This window comes from Haemaphysalis longicornis, unplaced genomic scaffold (genome assembly GCF_048455015.1).
Source record: "Haemaphysalis longicornis isolate Haplotype H1 unplaced genomic scaffold, Haemaphysalis longicornis Haplotype H1 scaffold_6, whole genome shotgun sequence".
Classification (NCBI taxonomy): Eukaryota; Metazoa; Arthropoda; class Arachnida; order Ixodida; family Ixodidae; genus Haemaphysalis; species Haemaphysalis longicornis.
This window is the reverse complement of record NW_027526407.1, coordinates 167091423-167110860: the sequence shown is the minus strand read 5'-3', so window position 1 is coordinate 167110860 and position 19438 is coordinate 167091423. Positions and strand designations below refer to the sequence as shown.

Sequence of the window (19438 nt, the reverse complement as noted above, 5' to 3'; positions counted from 1 at the left end):
GCGGACATCTGAAGGAAGGTGTTGTGCTGGTGTACGCAGCGCTTCTTTTTAGAGCCACGCTCTTTTGCGCTGTGTTCATTATGGAATCGCGAGCGTATATTGGATTGCGTCGACAAAAAACCGGCACGCTCGCTCCAGAGGTAAATGCTTTGTACCTCTCATTCTTATATTTACCTCACAAAATAGGTCCCGAAGTGGTCGTTAAACTATCTACAATAACGCCGAACATTGTTTGTTGTGTAAAATAGTTCCCATTGATATTTTTCAGATTGCCAATTTACCGCCTGGTGTAAATACTGTACCGATATGCGTATTATAGTTACAGAAGAACTGGAGCGACTATTCTTTGATCGAAACTTTGCCCCGAAAAATTGAATTCGAAGAAATTTAAAGGAGCCATGAAGAGAAAATGCAAGTTGGTTTTATTCGAAAGATTTCGTGTTTTATAGTGCCCCCAGCGCTTGTCCGGATACAAACGGTGCTTTATTCACTGAGAAATTAAACAATTTAGGTAAAAATTTTGATTTACCCGCTCAATCGTGCGTTTTCGTGGTTCCAAGTGACATCACGGGAACCGACCGCTCTGCAGCCTAGAATACCTTCATTCACGCATCCGCCGTACAGGGTAGAGACACGTAACGCTGGCGCCGCCATGTTCGGTTGCTCGCTCGCTGGCGAAGCAAGTCATTGTGTCAAAACCGCGCTAAAATTATCGCCGCAACGCGGTTTACTGAAGAAGTTTGAATCATATTGTCTGTTTCGCGTTGCTAGGTCTCGTGGGAAACGAAAAGAATAACGCTTTGAGCCCGTTGGCCCAATTGCGGCGGCACGGGACCGTTCAAAGGTTGTCTCCACCCTGTAGCGGTGTTGGTTTGTTCCCGCGTTTCTTTACGTTCCGTAACCTAGATGGCGCCACCATACCATGGCAAGCGTTAGGTTTGTTTTTGCCCGCATTTAAACCTGGCTTGTTTTTGTTCTGGGAGAAAATATTCGTTCCCTGAAACAGTGCTCGCTCGACAAATGGGGTCACGTAAGACACCGTTGCTTGCGTCAATCGGCCAGTGTCGTCTAAAACAACCCCAAGCCCCATAGTGCTGTGCAGCTAAACCAAAGCATGCTGTGCGCAGTACGAACAGCAGAACGCATCAGTACTTCTATGTTTACATGTGCTTTCGTAACTTCCACTGTTTGTCCCATCATTCCTATTGCTTTGTAACGAATGTGCCCTAAATTTAAGCGCAAATCGCTCGTTCGTCTAGTTTGTAAGCTCTACCTAATTTGCGTCTGCTTCTGCCAGCCTCCGCCAATCGCAGAGCTTAGCCCATGTGACATCACAGGTTCTGTTGCGAGAAATGAGCTGGTGGGTCGCATGACCATTCCCGTTTTTCCTAATTATGTAGCTTATTTGAGCGAAGTTTACGTTAAAAGTGGTGTCAGTATGATTCTAATGAGACAATCTTTTGAATGAACCAAACTTGTGTTTTCTCTTCATGGCTCCTTTAACGTTCGTTTACAAGACGTTATTTGTGTACGTCTTTCTTTGGTGAAAAGTTAGGTCACCGTAAATAACTGAGTACCATTATCCACCAATACAACTCCGCCAATGTTCTATTTTCAGAGTACACAATGGGGGCTCAATGTTTTCTAATTTAGCTGTTTTACTTTTCTTAAGTAGAGTTATAAAGTTCGCTATCTTCATGTTAGAGGTTGTAATGCCGAAACTTGGGAGTTACTCTACCGCAACCTTCAGTCAGCATTGCGCCTGCCACACTGCCTAGGCGCACTACTAATAAGCGTCGTTGATCGTTCAACCAAGTCTAGCAATGCAAAGTATTCCTCCACTTCATTATTCTTCGTCGCCAAATAAACAGCCGTTGTCAACCGATTCTCGAGCTAGCATAAAGACTTAATGCAGAATGCCCCACATAACAACAGGCCCAAAAGCTTGTGTGAGCAAAATAGAGGCAAGCTTTGATGTTTTCAAAAACAAAACAAACCCACGTGTGAAAGACGGAATCTTGATAAACAAGTGTGCGGAAACATTGCAATACAATTAATGCATATTTGCATTTCTCACAAGACGGCGGAACAAAATGGACTTCCACTCAACCCTTAAATTCTACAGCACCGACTGTCAACTATATAGTTGTAAGGATGAAGCAAATACAAAATAGTAAAACTAAATTTTGAAACGTAGAGCTAGTAAGGTTGATTGAATCCGGGAGAATAGCAACCCTTTAGGTAACTGCATGAAGGTGCGAGAAAACCTGGATATCTCCCGTTGTTTTACGAATGCAGCTCCCTGAGGGCATTCGTCTTGGGAGATGCCTTCGCTTTTATGCGGAGTGTCAGCGGCAGGTCGCCGGTAATCGATGCAATGCAGTTTCTTTAAAAAAAATCACTTTCTCAAAGTATAGATCAGCTCGTTCATTTATTGGAAGTTTCCCATGGAGAGCTTACATATTTACACCGCTACTTACCCACACCTCAAGCTGTCAATCTTTTTGGAGGCAGCTGAATATATTCAGTCCCAAGTTTACACCTGCTGCGAAGACAACGTCCCACGTGAGCTCCTATACTACAGAGAAAAACTCGTCTGAAAACCATCGGACCTAGATGCAGCAAACAAACATCCTTCAGTAAATAAGTGCCAGACAGCAACAGTGACGAACCGAAAGCCACTCTGAAATCCTCTTCTCGGCAGCTAGCCATGTTAACTGTAGAAAAATTAGGTAAGAAGAATCTGGCTTCTTTGTTTTATGTCAAGCACCACGCAAGGCACGAGGAAAAACGTGCTCGATACACCCGAAGGGCAATACGAAGCCTGCCGTAATTATATCGAGATAACATCCCATTGCAACGACAGTTTTTATTTCGCAGAAAACTGTAGTACCAGTGCAGAAATTTCAGAAAAAGAATATCCTGCTTTATGGCCGATGTCTTGGGCGGGGCACAAGAAAAAAAAAACACGAAGCATGCGTGTGCAGTATTTACGTGCACAAAAAGTTAAAACAATAAGTAAGCCAGTCTGATGTGGCTTCCAAGATTGAGGAAAAAGGCGCACAACAACAAGGAGTTGATAAACAGATCGTATGCGAGCTTCAAAACCATAACACATGACAGTGTTTTCAAGTAGGGAGAAGGTATGGCATCCCAGAGCGAAAGTAATTTTTCGCAGAGACTTGACGCGCTGATGTTGAACACTGTCCGATGGTGGCTGTGGAAGCGTATTTATACTTTTAGCCAAGTTGAAAACCTAAAATGTCAGCTATAACAAATAAGGTGACAGTAAGTGTGTTTGCAGTCCTGAGGAAAGGAATATGTTCAGGGAGGTCATCGTGACGCTAAACAACAAACAAGCATTAATTTTAAAGTGGAGACGCAAAAAATTGATGGTGTTTGTGGTCCTAAAACAAGAGCCCCCCCCCCTCTATTCAGTCAGACGTAGCAGCTCCGAAATCTCCCATATTCCCAAGGAAGACTGTACATGCACTAAGTGTTTGTTATTTATCTAGGACTGTGCAAGAGGCACCCCACTTGTCGAAGGACCGAACGCAGTAAAAAACCGGGTTCCGTACACGTTGTTAGTATAAATCATCAAGGTGTCGACAATAAACCGCCAAGTTATAAACTGATGAATCGAGATCGTTCTAAATATCCAGAGACAGTCAGCGCAGTAGACGGGTAACCCATACATTTACCTCGCTTGTAGAGATGCTGCTCCTTCACAAGAAGTTATACAATTATTGTAGGCTGACCCATGAGCTGCGTCAACAAATACAGCTTCGCTGGAGCAATCAACACTGAGTTAATTTCTAATGCGTATGACCGGTACAGAAGAGGCTACAATAATAACCCCATTGCAAGCTCCTGAATTATTCTGTGTAAACAACTTCAGTTTCATCAGTAAATATTATTCGCTTTCATTGAACAACCGATCCTACAAAGTTCTGTGAAGATTATTCTTGGCTCGTAGAGTAAAAACGGGTGACACTGATCAAAATGCCTTTAACTGCCATGACCTTTAGGAGTCAAGACGCACCGAGGAAAAATAGTAAAAAACTCGTAAGTAATCACTGCATGCAACCCTATCAACGGAACTGGCTGCGACTGTCGCGTCCGCTCCTTTGGGAGCGGTGATGCGAGCAAAAGACTGACGCCACTCCGATGTAGCCGCAAACAAGAAAAAGCCCCTTGTTTATTTCACAGCCGCGTTTTATACAATCCAGCCAGTGACGTCACCTCGGCCCGCGCACCCTGGTGCGCAGCCGCAACAGAGATAACAGATAACACGACATCTCCCTTTTTTTTAAAGGGTTTTCAACACAACACAAAAGTAATCTACAAAGCCCCCAACAGAAACAAGTGGACGTATCAACTGTAGCCATATCGCTCTGGCGGTCTTATTTCGCGGCCGTAACATGTCACATAACCGCCCGGCCTTTGTTTATTCAGCGGAGTGGCCGGCGTTAGATTCAACGTGGAAGGCTCTGAAGAGGAGTTGCCTTCCTCGGATTGCCCCGTAGCGCTGGGAGTGGCAGGAAAGTCGTAAGACGGGGCATGCCCGCTGGTTCGCTCACTGTACCTAACCAATGTCCTCCTGTTTCTCTCCAGCTCCGCTCCGTCATCGGTCCGCACCCTATACGACCGAGGCCTCAGGGCTGAACTCAACACCGTTGCCGGCTTTTTGCAGTCTTTTATCCACACCCGGTTTCCTGGCACGAGGGGTGGCAAGGGGGTAGCCGCATGGTGACGGTCGTAGTCGATCCTTTGCTTGTTCCGAACTGCCTCGTCTCTGCTTTGAAGGCTTCTGAAACCCCGAGCCTTTGATGGTACAAGTTTTTTCGGATGCACCGGGAGCGTAGAGCGTAAGCGCCTGCCCATCAGTAGCTGGGCTGGACTTGTGCCCAACGGGCCAGGGGAGTCTCTATACGCCAGGAGGGCTAGGTACGGGTCAACCGATTTTTCCAAGAGCCGTTTTACATTTTGTACCGTACGCTCGGCTGCCCCGTTTGATTGCGGGTACCTGGGGCTGGATGTGACGTGATGGAAGCCGTAACTGGCCGCAAACGCAGCAAATTCTGCAGACGCGAACTGAGGACCGTTGTCAGTCACAACAATTTCTGGGATCCCGTGCCTGGCAAATACGCTCTTCATTTGTACAATGACCGCCGAAGAGCTTGGGGAAGATAATAGGGCGAGCTCCGGATAACGAGAAAAATAGTCTACGACCACAAGGTAGTCTCTTCCGCGCAAGTGGAAAAGATCAGCTCCTAGCTTTAGCCAAGGCAAGCTGGGAGACTCTGATTGCATCATCGGTTCGGCTTTTTGAACGCGCAGCGTCGCGCAGTCCTGACAACTATTAACCAAGGCTGCCAGCTCGGCGCTGAGACCTGGCCACCACACCGATTCCCGAGCCCTTGCGCGACATTTCACAATGCCCTGGTGTCCCTCATGCAATGAACGGAGAACTTCGCTCCTTAGACTCCGAGGCACCACCAAACGAGACCCATGCAGAAGAACACCGCCACATATCGTGAGGTTTGCTCTTTGCGACCAGTAAGGACTCAGCCAACTGCTTACTTTTGCGCAACGGGGCCAGCCTGCCCTACAATACCAGCGAAGTTGTTTGCAAGTCTCATCTTTTTCTTGCGCCCTCTTCATTTTGTCCCAGTGTGCTGAAAATTTGAGTTCGCCAATACAGCCTTCTACGTGGCTCGACACTTCGCTGCAACCTAGCTCTCCCATCGCTAAACCAGCTTCCTTGCACGGTGCCTGGGAAAGAGCGTCGGCGGTACCGATCTGCTTTCCTGGGACATAAGATACCGAAAAGCAAAATCGCATGAGCCTTAATCGGAACCTTTGTATTCTGGGGGGCAGCACATCAATCGGCGACTGCCCCAGCAGCGATACAAGCGGTTTGCGGTCTGTCTCAAATTGAAATTCCAGCCCTATCAAAAAACACTCGAGCCTTTCTGCCGCCCACGTCAGCGCCAGCGCTTCCTTTTCTATTTGCGCGTATCGTTGCTCCGTTGGTGTTAATGACCGAGAGTGATACGCAACGGGCCGCCTTTCGCCGTCCGGCTGCACTTGCATCAGCACACAGCCGAGACCTACCGACGATGCGTCGGCCGACACAATGGTGCGCAGCTTGGGGTCGAATTTCGCGACGCATTGCGCCGAGGTGATCAATGCTTTTAGAGCCTCGAATGCTCTTTGCTGAGGCGGGCCCCAATGCCACTCTCTGTCTTTCAAGAGCAGACTGCGGAGCGGTGCTGATACGTCAGCAAGATTGCTCACAAACCTTGCCAGATAGTTTATCATGCCCAAAAACCTGAGTACATCCGCAACACTTTTTGGCGTAGCCATCTCGTTTATGGCGTGAACTTTTTTGGGATCTGGCCTGATTCCTGAAGAATCGACCACGTATCCTAAAAACGCTACCCGTGTGACACAAAAAGAACACTTTGCCCGATTAAGTGTCACGCCAGCTTTTACGAGCCTTTCGAGTACTGCGTGCAGCCGTTCGTCGTGTTCCTGTTCCGTTGATCCGTAAACCAAAATGTCATCCATTAGGTTCACCACCCCTGGGAGGCCCTCCAAGATTGCAGCCATTTGCTTTTGGAAGTATTCCGGAGCCGAGCTGATACCGAACGGCAGTCGCTGGAAGCAGTACCTACCGAACGGAGTGATAAAAGTTGTCAGCTCCTGGCTTTCTTTTGCCAACTTAACCTGGTGGAACCCGGAATTGGCATCCAATTTCGAAAAGTATGTGGCCCCCGCCAATTGCCCAAGGGCGTCGTCTATAGTTGGCAACACAAACTGTTCACGTAGGACGCTCTTGTTCAGCTTGGTTAGGTCCACGCATATTCGCACTTCCCCGGATGGTTTTACTACTGGCACTATTCCTGCACACCATTTAGTCGGACCGTCAACCTTCCGAATGACCTCACTTTCGACCATTTTGTCCAACTCTAGTTTGATAGGGTCCTTTAACGGAATGGGTATTCGTCGAGGTGTAAAAATTGCGAAGGGAACCGCGCCCTCCTTCATGCGAATGGTGTATTCGCCGGGCATCGTGCCCAGGCCACGAAAGAGCTGCGGATACAAGTACTCGTACTGTTTATCATCAACAGCATCAACAAATTTGACCACACCGAGGGCTTCAATTGCTGGGAGCCCTAGCAAAACACACTGCAGTGACTCAACAACGTACACTGTTTGTCGCGCGGTTTTGCCTTTCCAAACTATCTCAGCAGGAAAGGAACCCTTAACATCAAGGCGCTCATCTGCGGCGCTTCTCAACACAGCTTGTGATTTGTCTATGCGAGGCGGAACACCGGGGAAATCGGGCGGAACGACAGTGACCTCGGCTCCCGAATCAATTTTTGCACATACGCGTACATTGTTAATACACACTTCCGCGTATCTGGCATTACAGCTGCCGAGTGTCCCGAGAAAAAAATTTTGTCCTTCGCCTTCTAGCACAGACACGCCCACCTGATTGTTTTCCTTGGACTTCTGGCAGACCACGGCGAAATGTCCTTTGGTTCCACAAAGGTGGCACCGTGATAACCGTGCGGGGCACCGGGTTCTCGCATGATTCTCACGTCCACAGAACCGGCACCCTGGTAGTCGGCGGTTTTCTCGTGACCATGGCTGCAGCGACTGTCGTTGCTGTTCGGTGGTGCGCCCCTCCCGGTTGATAAACGGCTCGCTCGGTGTCCGTTGAATGGTGCCCAGTTCTCCAGTCGTTGCCTCGTTGCTGTCGGCCCGAAGTTCCAGTTGCTGTCGGTGGACTGTTTCCTTGAGTCTGGCCTTCGCTAGAGCGGTCGCTAGCGTAAGGGTGGCATCCATCTGGAGAGCTTCTGACAGCTGTGCGTCTCGGAGGCCTACGACAAATCTGTCCCTGATCATGCGCTCCCGGAATTCTGCAAATTCGCAGCGGTCGGCTAGCTCATGCAGGGCTGTCACAAACTTGTCCACGCTTTCTCCGGGCTCTTGCTTCCGGCGATGAAAATTAGCGCTTTCGTAGACTATGTTCTTGGCGGCCACGAAATGAGCGTCAAACTTAGTCTTCACCACCGCGTAGCTTCGGGACTCTTCCTCCGTCAGGCCGAACGTTTGAAAAATTTTCCTGGCCTGCCTGCCCATGGTGTACAACAGCGTCCTCACCTGGGCTTCCTCCGTTCTGTCGTTGAGCCCCGATGCGTAGCGGTAGTCGTCGAAGGACGTAATCCATTCTGGCCACTCGGAAGTCCTGTCGAAGTTGAACGGCGCAGGCGGTGGCAGGGCGGCCGCTGGTGGGCTGGCTGCCGCTTTCTGGTCCGTCATCGTACGAACGAGTGCAGGGTGAATGCCGCAATGCCACCGAGGGAGAGGAGGCTCATCCCACTTCTGACACCATGTCGCGTCCGCTCCTTTGGGAGCGGTGATGCGAGCAAAAGACTGACGCCACTCCGATGTAGCCGCAAACAAGAAAAAGCCCCTTGTTTATTTCACAGCCGCGTTTTATACAATCCAGCCAGTGACGTCACCTCGGCCCGCGCACCCTGGTGCGCAGCCGCAACAGAGATAACAGATAACACGACAGCGACGTGCTGCCACTGACTTAAACAACTGCATGCTATTGACTCCGACTGGCAGCGACAACTGCCTATGACTGACTGCGATTGCATACATCACACTAGGGAACCAAAAAAAAAAGAAGTTAAACCGGTGGATTCTTATAATAATTTGCTAGTATCTCGCGAATTGGGGGTCTCGACCATAGGGCACGTCTCTTCTCGACTCAACAGTGCCCAACGCCACTTTTCTTCCAAAATGTATTCCCATACCTCGCACGCTGTCAGATCTGTAGTTGGTCTTTTTGTTCTTTTATTTTTGTTTATTCAGTTACCCTCAAAGCCCGAGGGCATTACAGATGGGAGTGGCTACATGCACACACGTGAAGCATGCACATAAAAAACAACAAAAAAATTGCAATCAAGTAACATGGGTTGTTACAGGGTTAAATAAAGGCTACGTACAAATAAGATTATTTACACCAATATTAAATAAAGCAGCATATTTGATACCAACACTCATAAGGATAACGACTACAGCATACACAAGTATGTGGCACAAATGAGGCCTAAAAACACTTGGTGTGTGCTGACGGAATTCCTACTTTATGACGATAATCAATGCGCGTGGAAACATAAGTTGGTTGGGACAATAATCTTTTTCTAAATAACGGATTGGTGACGTACATTTTATGGAAATGATACAGCCTAAACACGTTCCTGCGAAGAGACAGTAGGGGTAATGCTAGTGTGGTTTTCAATGATGTGACGCTCGAGGTTGGATGGTAATTAGAAAGGATAAAGCGAGCTGTCAGATTCTACACTCGTTTTAATTCGTAGCAAGGCGAGTGATGACCAGGGTACCAAACAGATGCTGCATATTTTTATTTGCTACGTACCAATACTTTGTAAAGTAAGAGTTTCAAGGAAACGGGTGCCTCAATAAAATTTCTACGAAGGTAGCCCAACATGCTATTAGATTTACCAGTAATATATGCAATGTGTGTCTTCTAAGATAATGTAAATGTTTTCTTGGCAAATGTAATGTATGCCCAAATACTTATAGGAATGTACCGCTTCGAGAACAACATTATTAACTTGATACGCCCGGATACTAGTGCTGTGACGGTTAACAAGCATGTACTTGCATTTGTTAGCATTTCACGTCATACCTCAAGTCTCACGCCATTTCTGAACTTGGTCAATATCAGCCTGCAATTCAAGTACGTTTAAATAACCCCTGATTGGCGGATAAATTACGCAGTCATCTGAGAAAAGACTGACTGAAGAGGTGATGTTTAGAGGCAAATCGTTTATATCGACCATAAATAGCAATGGTCCCAACAAAGAGCCCTGTGGGACACCAGAGCCACCGGGGACCGTAGTCAAGTCAAAGTTATTAAGAGTTAAAAATTAGGAATGGTTACTGAGAAAACCAATCACCCACGTTATTATCTATATTGATGCTTCGTAATTTTAAAATGAGTAAATCATGCGGTACTTTGTCGACCGCTTTTGTGAAAACTACAAAGATACAGTCAATGGGTGTGCTGTTGTCGAGAATAGAATGCAAATTGTGAATAAAATATAATAGTGGCGTTTCACAGGAAAAGGTTTTGCAAAATCTATGCTGCGAATCGGTAAAGAAAGAATTGCCCTCTAAAAATTTTACAAGCTGCAAATAAATTTCGTATTTCATATGTTGCATGGTATCGAAGTGATTCATACTGGTCTGTATTTTTCCGGATAAAATTTATGATCTGACTTAAAGAATGGAATAATACTTCCCACACTCCAATCATCCGGAAGACAGCCTGCTTCCATAGATTGAATAAATTTGTTAGGTTTATGAAGCTGTAGACAATAGTGTTTATTAGAAACTTGGAAGTAATGTTGTCGATTACGGCGGAAGAGGATATTTTAGGTTTTCTATTATTTTTTGTACACCTGCTGTGTCGAAACGAATTGCTTCCATCGGGAGATAACCACTAGCTCGATAAACAGGATTTGATACCCTGTTGAGGAAACCCGAGACTGCCGCCACGTAGGTGGCACAGAGAATAACAGCCCAGTAATCTTCATGGGCTAGCCCGTCTGAAGGTTTAAGTGTTACTTCGCGAGAATCTTTTTTCTTCGCTACCCTCCACAATTGTCTCCGGTTGTTAGCTAGAATATTTTGGGGAGGGGGGGGGTGATATTAAAATAGGTTTCTTTGCTGCTTTTGTGGCCCACCTGTAATCCCCATTGCTCACGTCTGCTCGCCTTGGCCGCAAAGTTGGCTCCTGCCACTTGTTATGAAGCAAAGGTTTTTACCTTTATTACCCTCGGGTTCTTCCGCGACCGTTGGTGTCAACAAAAAAATCCGACGAGCAAATAAAAGAATTAACTGGCACCGCCAGGAATCAAACTAGGGTCTAATAGGGTAACAAAACCAGGAACCCTTGTCTTACCGATTTAGCTACGAGACAACGGGGACAGGTGGAAGGCAACTGGTGCACTCACCAAACACATATATGGGTTTAACCCCTGACTTCTTGCTCAATGGCACGCGATAGCGAGATCAGGAAGCCCACACCAACCCATGCCATCTCACCTTTAGTACACCAATGTGCTAAAGCCTTTGACATCCAATCTTCACGTAAAAAATCTCAGCTTCTTGTCGTACGCGCTCACGCCAAACGACACTTCGAGGAACACATTCAAATACTCCTTGATGTCCAGGTCATCACTCCAAGCCTCAGCATCAATATCCGGGGCCTACATCTTCAGGCCAACACCAAGAGTGACGTATCGTAGCAGTGCCTCAAACACAGCATCCAAAAAATCATACACATGATCAGGTGAGTTGCAAGCAAGAAGCGAGGCCTCAAGGAAACCGATACCTTTCTATTAGTTCATGCTTTTGTCCTCTCGAGAATCACTTACGTCAACCCGCTGTCTTTGAATCGCAAAGAGGTCTTAAATATGCTTTATATAATGATTATAAAGGTGGTTGAGCAAGTAATTGGTCTTCCATTGACTGCCTCCACAGAGAGGCTGCTTAGCACGGGGCTCTACAACACGGTTGAAGAGCTGATAGAGGGCCATCTTTTTATCCAGAAGCTAAGAATGAGCAGAACTGCGGCGGGTCACCGCATCATTCATCAGATTGGCTGGGCAGCACTGAATGTCACTCCGCTTGACCTACTCTTGGAGTTTTGGCCACCAGAACTAAAGATGCTTCCTTTACTTCAAAATATAAACCCCTCACATGACAAGGGCCGCCGACAAGCACGGGCTCAGCGCTCAACACTTCCATCGGTGGGGATCATCCAGTTGTCTACACGGACGCCTCCCAACATCAAGGGCAGCAGTACGCCATCTTTGTGGATACCTCCAGAACCAACCTGTTTGCTTCAGCCTCACTCAAGACCGAAGACATGAAGGCAGCAGAAGAGGCAGCCATCAGCATGGCGCTCACTCAACCATGGGTTCGTAGTGTAGTCACTGATTCCCGACAAGCCTACCAAAATTAGCAGTCAGGTTTGGTGTCCCGTCCTACGTTGCGTGTGCAAAAAACTACTTTCGAAATGGTTCTATTCGGCTCATCTGGACAGACGCTCACGCTTCCAAGGAGGGCAACGAATGCGCCCACTCAACCAAGCCTCCGCATTTACCCCCCGTGTTATGGAGCTGCACGAGGACATTCGCCCGCTTGTCTCGTTCAGGATCACAACCCAAAATTATCGCCTTCAGAGACAGACCCTACTTTCACCTTACCCTGACCTTTCCCTAGAACAACAAACAACCCAACGGCTCATAAAATCCGGCTCCTTCCGCCACCCGCGGCATCTTCACCTAATGCACCCGAATTGCTACGACGCTGAATGAAAATTTGGCTCGGAAGTAGAAATACTGTGCCACATAACCGGGGTGTGCGACTTTAGTCCTGAGTACCCTCCTACCCTCCTCTGTTTCCGTCAACTAACGTACAAGAGCAGTGGGAGATGGTGCTGTCCATCCACTCTATGCGAACCCAGTTTTATCTGGTAGACAGAGCACAGGATGCGCGGTCTGAATCTGGGCTACAGTGAAGAAGGAACCACTCCCCTGGGCCGCACTCCTGGCCTTTCAGAAATCTGAATAGCAGCATTTCCTCCCTCTCGCTGCCTCCTCCTACTCCTGCTCTTCCTTCTTCTCTGCCGCTGATCTCGTCGCCTCTGTCCGCGATGTCAGAGATGGAGAAGTGAGATCGTCTAATACCGGGTTTGAGCTTAAACTTTATAAAAAAAGAGTTACCACTCATGTGCTACACCAATACAACTCAACCAAACACCGTTCAAGCATCATGGCTTAATTTAAACTTACCAAGAACATCTCTTTGAAATAAAAGAGGGTGTGGTAAAGTGCATTGCGCTGCTCTCTGGTTTCACTATTTGTAGAGCGGCATGAGTGAATTTAAGAGACGTCGCATGGATAATTGTTGTGGGTGCCATTTACAGCTTTGCGTTCCAATCACGTTCACAGGGTGGACTGGCGTTAATTTTTTTTCTTGACCCGACAACCTGCCTTCCGTCGCAATCCTTTGCATTAATTCCCCTTTATCACTCGCTCATCTGGCCGACATGGGTCACTGTACTCCCAAGTCACGTCACAACCACAGCAGCTAGGGCTCCGGGGATTTCGTTTCCTGTTCGGCATTGCGCGCAGTGTCCACTTGATAGCTCTAATTTGTCTTTCACGTCTCCTTTGCTTCTCCTCCACTTCCGTAAGGGCACGAAACATACCTTAATTCCGCAAATGTTTTTTAACATGCCCCAACTACTGCTGAAGACATAATACCCAATAGTATGCCCATGCGAAGTGCAGCATCTGTTGTTGAAGTGTCGTTGGCGCGGACGGGAGTGGTCAAACGCGTCGACCCCAAATTACGCTGTGATGATGAGTGGACGATGGATATTATCAGGTACCGCGCTGAGGCTCGCACTCTTAACGCTTCTGCTTTGTGTGGCTTGACAACGACTAGCTTTTACACGTAGCATTTTTTGCGGACTGCAAAAAGGGCTTGTTGCAAATGTTCTGCTGTCTCACTCAGTAACAAAGCATTGAAGGACTCTGGTAATACTATGTCGTCCGCAAACCTCAAATGGCTCAAATATTCTCCGTTTATCATTCCTCCTATGTTTTCCCAATCAAGCTTTCTAAACAACCCCCTCAAAACATTCTCTGAATAGGTCCGGCGATATGCTATCTTCCTGAGGTTACTCCCATTTGATTCGGAAATTTATCGCGTTGATTTGTGGAGGGTTATCGTGCCTCGGCATTCCGAATGCGGGTCTTCTAGAAATATTATGTAGGGCTGCTCTATTTACTGATCTTTTAGTGGTTCTAGCACGGCTGCGATAATTACGGGATGTAAACATTTTCGTAATCTTTACATTTCATGTAAAGTTTTTTTTTTGGTTTTTCTTTCACTTCACTGAGGACATAAATTTGATCCATGGTTGAATACCCTTTCCAAATCCCAGCCGGCTCTATGGTTTTTTGTGAATCCATGCTGTCACCAATGCGGTAAACTATAACTTTAGTAAACAGCTTGCAATCAACAGAGAGTAGGGTCTTGGGTCCACAAATATTGATGTCCTTGGGTTCTTCATTCTTGCGAATCAGAATAATGCTGGTGTTTTTTCAGGCAATGGGCACATTTAGAGTCTTCTGGAATTCTGAATATAGTACAGAAAGCTTTTCCAGCAGAATATATTTTCCTATTTCAAAGCATTAACGGTAATTCTGTTGTCATCCGCTCCTTTTCCTGTTTTCATGCCGTTGAGAGCCTTTGCTAATTCCTTGTTGGTTACTACTGGAACATTCGAGGTCGCGGGTTCGATTCCCGGCCGCGGCGGCCGCTTTTCTGATGGAGGCGAAAAGCAAAAACGCCCGTGTGTACGAGATTTCGGCGCACGTTAAAGATCCCCAGGTGGTCAAAATTAATCCGGAGCCCTCCACTACGGCGCGCCTCATCGCCTGCGTTGCGTCGGCGCGTTAAACCCTTCAATCAATTACTACTGGAACATTGCAAGTTGAGCTTGTACTCTCAGTTGTTTCCCCTTGTCTAACGTCGCTGGCATACAGCCTGGTGTATAATCGCTCTCGCTACCTTGATTATCTCATCCGAATTGTGCGTAATTTTACCCTGCTCGTCTCGGAGTACGTACATACTTCCTGTACCGATCACTTGTTTTCAGTTAGTTTCTTTAAATCTTCCCCCTATTTGCCGCGTTTACTCTATCACTGTCATGCTATATGCACACTTGTCGTGCATTTCACTTCTGTTAATCAGTGTAGACAGCTCGGCTAATTCAATCTGGTCCTCCAACCTTGACACTTTTTTAAACCATAAGTTTGACAATTAGTTCCTTTGTTTTCTTAGTTTTAGGTTTGTTTCCTCCACGTTACCTATCCCACAGTTGCCGCTGACTGAATGCGGATGTTAGGTTGTCTTTACCCTGTCTACACTGACCTCGTACGTCTCCTCGTTCAAAAGCGATCATTCATTTCGAAGAGTCATTTTAAACCCATCTGTCCTGGCTCTGCTTAGTTGATTAGTTTTCACCAATTTTTTTTTTCTCTTTTGAAGTTGAGCTTTTTTTGCATGGAACCACGCTATGATTGCTGCTTCGCATCTTACTTAGAACGAATATGTCTTGCACAATACTTGTTAATTTCATTTTTTCTTGTACCATTGGGACTTTTTGATATCTATTAAAAATTTTCGTTTGTAAAAGAATGTATTTTCAACCTCAGGATATGTCTCTCTGGAAATCCCACCAGTATATTTCCTCGCCTGTTGCGAAAGTGTATTCCGAAGTTATGCATTGGCTTTTCTCCAATTTATTTCTTACCGACCTTTGCGTTAGATTCTCTCATCACAACCGTGAACTGTGTTGTTGGCTCCCTAATTGCTGATTCAACATCCTCCTCAGAGACATCTACGGCTTTATCATCGTTGCTGGTTGTTTGGGAATAGGCCTCTACTATCTTTAACCTCTAGTGCTGGTTTAGCCTTATCACCACAGCAATCACTCTCGCTAGTGCTGGAAAACGTCTCCACGTTTTCGGGTATTTTTCTGTGTAATAAAAATTGCACTCCCTGTTCCTTCTACTCTTGGCGTCCTCTGCATCTCTCAACATGCACGCTATTGAGCTCCATGAAGCCTTGTCCTGTACTTCTAACATCGCTTAAAACGATTATATCCCACCTAATATCCGATAGCTCATCTAGTAGTACAGCTAAGATTCCCTGGCTAGACAGGGTGCGAGCATTGAACGTTTACAAAGTCAGGTTGAAGTGGCGGCCTGTCCGGACGCAGAATATTCTAGCACCCTCTGCTGCGTTGCTCTTCTGACCGCCGCCGTGGACAGGTGCTCTACAGCAACATGGGACGGAAGGCTGAGATTTGAGTTGGTGGGTCATGGGAGGGTGCGGACATCTACTACACACAGATAGCCAGGTCCATCTCTGGTGAAGGAGTTCTGTTTGTGCCCGTAAGAGCCTTGCCAGCATGTTGGAACGTTTCTAGTGTAACCTCACAGGTATCCGGGATGGTGGTCACTTCCGGAGCAGGCACCACTTCATACCTGGATTGGTAATGCGCAGAGCCAGACGAACATAAGAATAAAACGTTAGAATAGGAGGTTATAAATGGTTAGAATAAATACATTTTTCCGTATTGTAGGTATCTGTTCGCAATATTTGAAACCAAAATATGGTTTGACATGAGCAGTACAATAATGAAATACCGGACTATTAGGTTATCATTCCAAATTATTTATACAAAACATTTACTGTGCACAAAACTAACAAAAAAGCGTCTAACACACATACACCCGCTGTATAGTTTTCACGTAGTAACAGCAATAGCATAACGATATCATCGAGGTATGTACGAGCCGTAGCGCTTCGAAATGAAGAGGTACGGGTGAGCAATCGGAGATTTGCGCGAGCAGGAGGATGTTTTGTATCTAACAGAATTTGGAATTTTGGCGTGGGCCTAATTGACTGACAACTGAACACCCAATTGACAGCCGCTCAACAGGTAAAGCACGGGGTGTTCTGACGGCCACTGTCAATTTAAACCATAATATTACCTGTAATACACCCATAATTGCAAACAGAGATGCTGAGATTGTAATAAAAAGATGTAACCATCCCCTACCAACGTAATCTACACTATACAACACATTTTATAGCAGAACAACACTGCACGTTTTCTCTTCAATTCCGTCAAAGCTTGTGTATATGTGTCGTAAAGGCACTGCTACGTCATTACAAATATTTTCATATCCATAACCGCTAATTCGTACCTCTATACCCATTTTGTGTCGAAGAAAAGGCGGGGTCCTACTGCAACCACCTTGGTTTTTTTATACACTGTTGCAAGTGTTTGTACTTCGTGTCTGTATTTTTATAACCGCGATAAGGCCAAATCCGAAGTTTTAAAAAGAGTCAGGTACAAAATATCCCCTCTTCCTTCTTTGGTTTTTGAAAATGCCTAAACCTGCCACTGTAAGTTCCACTTCACAGCAGTGTGGCCCCCTCTGTATTTGGTCAAATTCCATTTTGCTATTTAGAGTATTTAAACAATACCCGTACACAACTCGAATCATTGGTACTGTCTGAAAGTTCTATTTTAATTAGCCCGGCTAAGCCTAAACAATCTCTCGAGAGTCAAACAGAATAATGCGTTTTTGCATATTGTATGTCTTGTTTGCTGGTGTCAGTGCACATAAATTTTGTGGTAAAGTTAGTGAAACATATTTGCCTCACTGTACACACGGAACTTTTGGCACTCTATGTTGAATGTAGAAGTCAGGAAAAGTGTTGCAAGTTTTCTGCACCCTCTATTACTTGCTTTCCCAAACGTCTTTTGCACATTCTTTGAGAAAACAACGCTTTACACCCTATAACCCCAAAATTACTATCGTGATTAAAATCAGGCCCAACTGCATACAATCCCATTGCCGTAATGGACAAACGGGAGTATTTTGGACCCACCCAAAGCACCTCTTAATAAGAAAGAGTGGCGAGAATACTCGCTCCTTCAGACACGCGAGGGAGAAACTCCGGAAGAGTTGCAAGGAATCCGCATTCTCACCAGCCTCTAATACTCAACCCAGAGTCTGCCGATTGCGCTCTTCGCGCTGTTGCAAAGGAGTAGAGATCGCATAATGTTGCCCTAGTGAGACCGTGCCATTCCCTCAGGAACCTGCAATCACATAATGTATTTCCGGTCACACTGGCCTCAATCCCAAGAAAACGTTTACAGGTACACGGAAACAACATGCACGAGTGATTTCAGCAAGTCACAACGGCTTTTTTAGCTTCTGTTTTGCGGTGTCTGGAGGCAAGTTCGACCGATACGTGCTTTTGGTGCAATTACCGTAAGAGATCAAGGCTTTCAAACGGAACTCATTTCGATCGATACCTGCAAGTGGAGTAGGGGATAAAGTTTCGCAGGGGGAAAGTAATTGCAAATCTGTTCTTTGGACACCCGACACAAATAGTTGTTGGTCATTCAGGTCGCAGTCAGCCAGTGGTCGCAAAAAAAACGCGAGTTATCATTACTACTTTCTCACAGCTTGGAAGAATAGTGGAGTTTCTTGCGAGTCTAACATAAAACAACTTGTTTCTGTCTTCTCTTGAACAAATGGTAGGAGTTCGTACACAAGGCAGTGCTGGCCTCGCATTATATCCTATAATTTGTTCTGCCACATGCACTAGATACATCGCTCCTATATCTGCCTCCGCCAATTCAATAAGGAACAACACCGGCCGATGCAGAAGCGAATGTTTCTCTAAAAAGGAAATGTGATTCAGTAGTGCTTGTTAAGATTTTATGCTTAGTATCACCGTAAACATGGCATCTGCTTGCAGAATGCTACTGTTGGCACATTAACTTGCATTGCGCTTTTCTTATGCTACAAGAGGGGCACACAGCGGTTGCATGACGTCATTCTCTTCCACCAAGATCCCATTTTCATCAAGACATTTCAAAGGCTCCACTGTTCATGTTCGTTTCTTTTGAGACAAAGTTTGGATGACGGTGATGATTGCGCAGGGACGGTCGGTGGTTTTCTCCTTTCAAATTATATTACCTTGTAAACTTTACCTTTTCTGCTGCTTCGAACCAGAAGGCATATTAAGTAAACGAATAAAATGAAGAAAGCAATCGAGGAATAAATTATTGAATGAGCAATAAAATATAAATAATAAATACATAAATAAATGAATAAGTAAAATATTACATAAATACAAAAACAAATAATTTAAAAAAAAAGAAAACAGAGCACACGTATTTAGGTAATTGGTTCTGTCTGTAAAAGTTTCACAGTATGCGGAAATAATAGTGAATTCTGCGTCATGGGGTCAACAGCCTTGTTTTTTTTTTACGCCAACATGTCCCGGGAGCCGACTAAATAACCGATTCAATCCTTGTTCTGGAATCCTTGCAGCCAGCCGCAAAAAGAGCTGTTGAAAGACTTCCCTTTTGTAAAATCTTTTCCAGCGCACGCTGAGTACTAACTGGAAATCTCTGAAAAGTCTCTTGTGGATCCCAGTTTTACCTAGGCTTGTGCTAAATATTTGCGAAGGTGATACAAGGGTTTGTAAAGAGGATGCAGCTTGGTATGATCGAGTAGGTTGGAGCAGCAGTGCAGCTTCAGCTACGCATGCCGCTACGTTAGCCAATTATTTCCAATGAAATTGTGCATGTCTAAAAAAACTCGACATTTTGTAGGGAACATTTCTTTAAATGCACAAAAAATACCCGCCTTACAGCTTTTATAGGTTATTTCGATGACTATCAAAGAGATTCCCCGATTTAAGTTGAAGTTTT

The 19438-nt window shown here is 45.8% G+C and overlaps 1 protein-coding gene across 1 annotated transcript; it reads right to left on the bottom strand.

Moving 5' to 3' along the window:
- Nucleotides 1-4363: 4363 nt before the first annotated feature.
- Nucleotides 4364-5549, bottom strand: LOC144141255 (uncharacterized). The gene has a single exon (XM_077672821.1). It carries the CDS (start codon nt 5314-5316, stop codon nt 4375-4377), a length of 942 nt encoding a protein of 313 aa, XP_077528947.1. The 5' UTR covers nt 5317-5549; the 3' UTR covers nt 4364-4374.
- Between the last annotated feature and the right edge of the window lie 13889 nt (nt 5550-19438).